This window comes from Euprymna scolopes, chromosome 43, assembly GCF_053919585.1.
Source record: "Euprymna scolopes isolate OS-2025 chromosome 43, ASM5391958v1, whole genome shotgun sequence".
Classification (NCBI taxonomy): Eukaryota; Metazoa; Mollusca; class Cephalopoda; order Sepiida; family Sepiolidae; genus Euprymna; species Euprymna scolopes.
The window spans coordinates 64,108,626-64,113,415 of record NC_136524.1 but is presented as its reverse complement, the minus strand read 5'-3'; the positions used below and the strand labels follow the sequence as shown (position 1 = coordinate 64,113,415).

Below are 4,790 nucleotides of genomic sequence, written 5' to 3'. Positions count from 1 at the left end.
TATTTAGGTTTTTTCTTTTGCTGTGCAGCTTTCTCTGGAGGTTTTCTATGTTGAAGTAAGGTGCGAGTTATTTTAATGATGTGTGTATCTAAAGAGATGGGATTTGAAATTGTCCTGTGTATTTATTGTGTTTGACTACGTTGTAACGGCGAACAGATTTGTCTTAGGGTCGCCATTGTTGCTGCCGTCATTGCCTTGCTTATTTCTGGTTTATTCATGGAAATGTGGAGAGATATGCGAATATAACAGTGATTAAATATATAAAATAATTGTTTGTGCGCTTGGTTAAAATGATAAGTATTTGTATTTTACATATGAAACTGGTTTACATTTTCTATGGATTATGGATGATACAGTGAAATGATATTGAACATAATTTTGTATGTGATTAAATTTTTCGTGTTCAAATAGAAATGATAAAATAATACAAATTAAATAACTTTTTTTTTACAACAAAAGTAAATATAAACTATGCAAGATAAATTAATTCGCATTAATATAAATGTAATATTATATTAGCATGTCGGGGCAATGCCAGATAATCCTGATCGATTATTATTAGTAGTATTGTTGAATGTTATGTAGAGGAAATTATTTCAAGAAAATGTTTTAAAAGAAAGGAATGTTATAAAGCAAAATATATCAGGAATTTTAGCTGACACTTAATTTTTAGATAAACAAATCCAGACAATTTGCATGAAGTGATTTGGATTTGTTGGTTACGTGGGTGGTGACGCAATGAGATAGAGAAAGGGTTTATGTACCTCTTTCTCTCCAATGACTCCAATGAGTGATGTCACCAGATTTGTCTGCTCTGGGTCTCATTTAGTCGCTGGGGCTAGGCTGTTTCTTTGATGAGGGGGTCTGGTTGATGAGATGATCCGAGCGGACAGGTTGCTACTTTCCCCATTTTGATTTTGATAGAGTGTACAATCCGTTCAGACATGGTCTCTCCAGTCGGCATCACTAGAAAGTAGAAATCATTTCAAGCCAAAAGAGAAAAAGAATAACAAGTCGATAACTATTTTCTAATAATAATAATAATAATAATAATAATAATAATAATAATAATAATAACAATAAAAAAGAATAACAAGTCGATAACTGGCTTATTGTATATAAAAAAAGATAATTATTCACTAAAAGTTACAAAACTCTAATCATTCAAGTTTCTGACTCAAAATGCAAATGCTAGGGAACTAGCAGCTTCTATTAGTAAAGTTAGCACAGTCAACCCTAAATCTGGGGATTTCTCTCTTCACAGTGTGGATTCAGTGGCTTGGAACCAAGTGAAATTTAAGTCATGGGCTTTTTTTTTTGAATGGTGTGGGTCCCCCAGTGGTCAGGCAGAATGTGTCCTCGAGGCTAATTTTGCCTTTCATTATATTGAGAACCAGGTGGGTTTGACCCCTGCCTTCCGATCCACAGAATTTTATTTCACAATTCTCAATAAACCAATCTCAGTTTTTTTAAATTCTCAAGCTCTAAAAACATTTTCCTCTCTTTCTTCCTCAAATTTGTATCTCTGACTACCACGCTCAACAAGAGAGTTCCATTACTTTCACCTTTCATTAGGTTTCTACCTTTCACCATTACTCACGTACAAGGATCCCTTCTCCTCTTGAGCTTCATTTGCATAATCAAGGGGTTTCTCTCCTGTGTCTTATGATCGTTTTCATCAAATTCTATTGTTTTATTTTCTTTAATAAATAATTTTCAACCTTATCGATTTTCATAATTTTTGGATATAATCCTATCAAAAATACGAGGAATAGGAAGATACCATTGTTTTCATGTGAAATTCAATTTTACAATTTCCGAAAATCTCGTCCCAATTCTGTAGAAGCGACTCAAATTCTCATCAGTGTTAGTTATGGTGTGTTTACAACTATGTCTTTACTGTTATTGTCTTTTTAACGGCTCATAATTGGTGACTTTCAAGTGAGCATCTGTTGTGATGAATGCAAACATGATTACGTGCAGAGCGAGTTGAAAATTCAAAAGGATGGTTTTATTAACGGTTAAAAATTTGTTAATCTGATGCTATACACTTTAAAGTTTTCATGCAAAATGAATGAATATGCTTCTTTCTGATATCTTCAATTCCTCCCTTATCTCACACACCTTTTAATCATCAGTCAAAACGAGTATGCGGACTATTTAAAAAAGTTTCTCTGTACAACTATCTTAACTGTTTCCAACGATACTATCTCTTAACTGCTTCAAACGATACTATCTCTTAACTGTTTCCAACGATACTATCTCTTAACTGTTTCAAACGATACTATCTCGTAACTGTTTCAAACGATACTATCTCGTAACTGTTTCAAACAATACTATCTCTTAACTGTTTCCAACGATACTATCTCTTAACTGTTTCAAACGATACTATCTCGTAACTGTTTCAAACGATACTATCTCGTAACTGTTTCAAACAATACTATCTCTTAACTGTTTCCAACGATACTATCTCTTAACTGTTTCCAACGATACTATCTCATAATTGTTTCCAACAATACTATCTCGTAACTGTTGTCAACGATACTATCTCTTAACTGTTTCAAACAATACTATCTTTTAACTGTTTCCAATGATACTATCTCGTAACTGTTGCCACCAATATTATCTCTTAACTGTTTCCAACAATACTATCCCTTAACTGTTTCCAACGATACTATCTCTTAACTGTTTCCAATGATACTATCTCTTAACTGTTTCCAACGATACTATCTCTTAACTGTTTCCAATGATACTATCTCTTAACTGTTTCAAACAATACTATCTTTTAACTGTTTCCAATGATACTATCTCGTAACTGTTGCCAACAATACTATCTCTTAACTGTTTCCAACAATACTATCCCTTAACTGTTTCCAACGATACTATCTCTTAACTGTTTCCAATGATACTATCTCTTAACTGTTTCAAACAATACTATCTTTTAACTGTTTCCAATGATACTATCTCGTAACTGTTGCCAACAATACTATCTCTTAACTGTTTCCAACAATACTATCCCTTAACTGTTTCCAACGATACTATCTCTTAACTGTTTCCAACGATACTATCTCTTAACTGTTTCCAATGATACTATCTCTTAACTGTTTCAAACAATACTATCTTTTAACTGTTGCCAACAATACTATCTCTTAACTGTTTCCAACAATACTATCCCTTAACTGTTTCCAACGATACTATCTCTTAACTGTTTCCAACAATACTATCTCTTAACTGTTTCAAACGATACTATCTCTTAACTGTTTCAAACAATACTATCTCGTAACTGTTTCCAAAAAAGCAGAATCCGAATAAAACTTTGTATGAACCATATTTTTCCCCATCAGAAAAAACATGCTTTATCAGAACATGGAATCCAAACTTTTTTCATTGTTTGATAAATTGGAAAATTAGTTAAGCCTCACTTCTAGACATATTTCTGACCGCAGTTCCAGAAAATTGTGTGACAAATGTCCATTGTCCTCTCAAGAATGTTAATCGTTGTGATAATGATACTGTGCTGACAAAAGAAGAACTCTCTTCTATGCCTTCCGGAAGCGAATTACTTCCCTTACCGGAAGCGAATTATTTCCCTTTAGTTTTTATCCTATGTATGAAATGTAGAACACGTGGACTCGCTTCTCCGCGTTGTTCTTAGTGAAATAAAGCTTACTTTAAGCTCACTCAGTTCTCCTGTCCTATTTATCACAATTTATTTCACTAAAGAACTATGGAGAAGTACCTGAAACCCGAACGCCTTGATTTGGAACCCACAAAGGCGGACGCAGCCGATATATGGCGACACTGGAAGAGGTCGTTTGTTATATTTATCGAGGCGGTTAGTAGTCCGCAACTGACAGACGAGTTAAAACTCAATTTATTAATCAACCTGGTGTCTCCAGCGATTTATAAACACATTTCTCACGTTAATGACTACCAGACAGCTATGAACACCCTAGAAGAGGTTTTTGTTCAACCTAAAAACAGCATCTTCTGTCGTCATTTACTGGCAACTCGTCGTCAACAAAGAAATGAGAGCGTGAACCAGTATTTACAGTCCTTAAAAGAACTTGCTAAGGAGTGTGACTTTCAGGCTGTGTCGGCGATACAAGCGAGGGATGAATACATCAGGGATGCATTCATAAACGGAATCGAGTCATCCCACATCAGACAGAGGCTCCTGGAGAACAAGAAACTCGACCTGCATACTGCGTTCGACCAGGCTCTCATGCTCGAGACAGCTCAAAAACAGTTGTCATCGTACGCTCAGTCGGACTCCTTGACTGCGTCGATATCTGCAGTTGGAACGGAAGAAGACGACAACCAGTCTAGATGCAAGAGCAACCCACAGTAGCGTCACTCTCAGGACAGAAATGCTTCTTCTGTGGAAACCCAAGGCATGTCCAGGCGAGGTGCACCGCCAGAAATTCTTTTTGCAAAAACTGTAAGAAGAAAGGGCATTTCGCTCGTGTCTGCAGATCGCCAACGGCTGCTGCTGCTGCTATAAACTACGGTGAGTCTCTTCTTGCTTCGTCAGTTCCTTCTCTTAACTTTTCGGAGAGTCTCTCTCGTTCGTCCTTATGGGGAAAAATCAAAGGTGAACCCATGAGGATACTCATCGATACTGGGAGCTCAGAAAATTTTATCCATCCTGACAAAGTTAAGGTACTCGGTTAACAGTCCTGCCAAGTTCCGAGAAGATTTTGATGGCTAGCAGTTCTCATTCGTCCTCTACTCTCGGTCATTGTGTTGTATCTCTGGGTCTGAATGGAAGGGAATACAATAATGTCAAG

The 4,790-nt window shown here is 36.0% G+C and overlaps 1 protein-coding gene across 1 annotated transcript; it reads left to right on the top strand.

Moving 5' to 3' along the window:
* The first annotated feature begins 3,727 nt into the window (after positions 1-3,727).
* Positions 3,728-4,351, top strand: LOC145268432 (uncharacterized). The gene has a single exon (XM_080123993.1). It carries the CDS (start codon positions 3,728-3,730, stop codon positions 4,349-4,351), a length of 624 nt encoding a protein of 207 aa, XP_079980119.1.
* Positions 4,352-4,790: the final 439 nt, after the last annotated feature.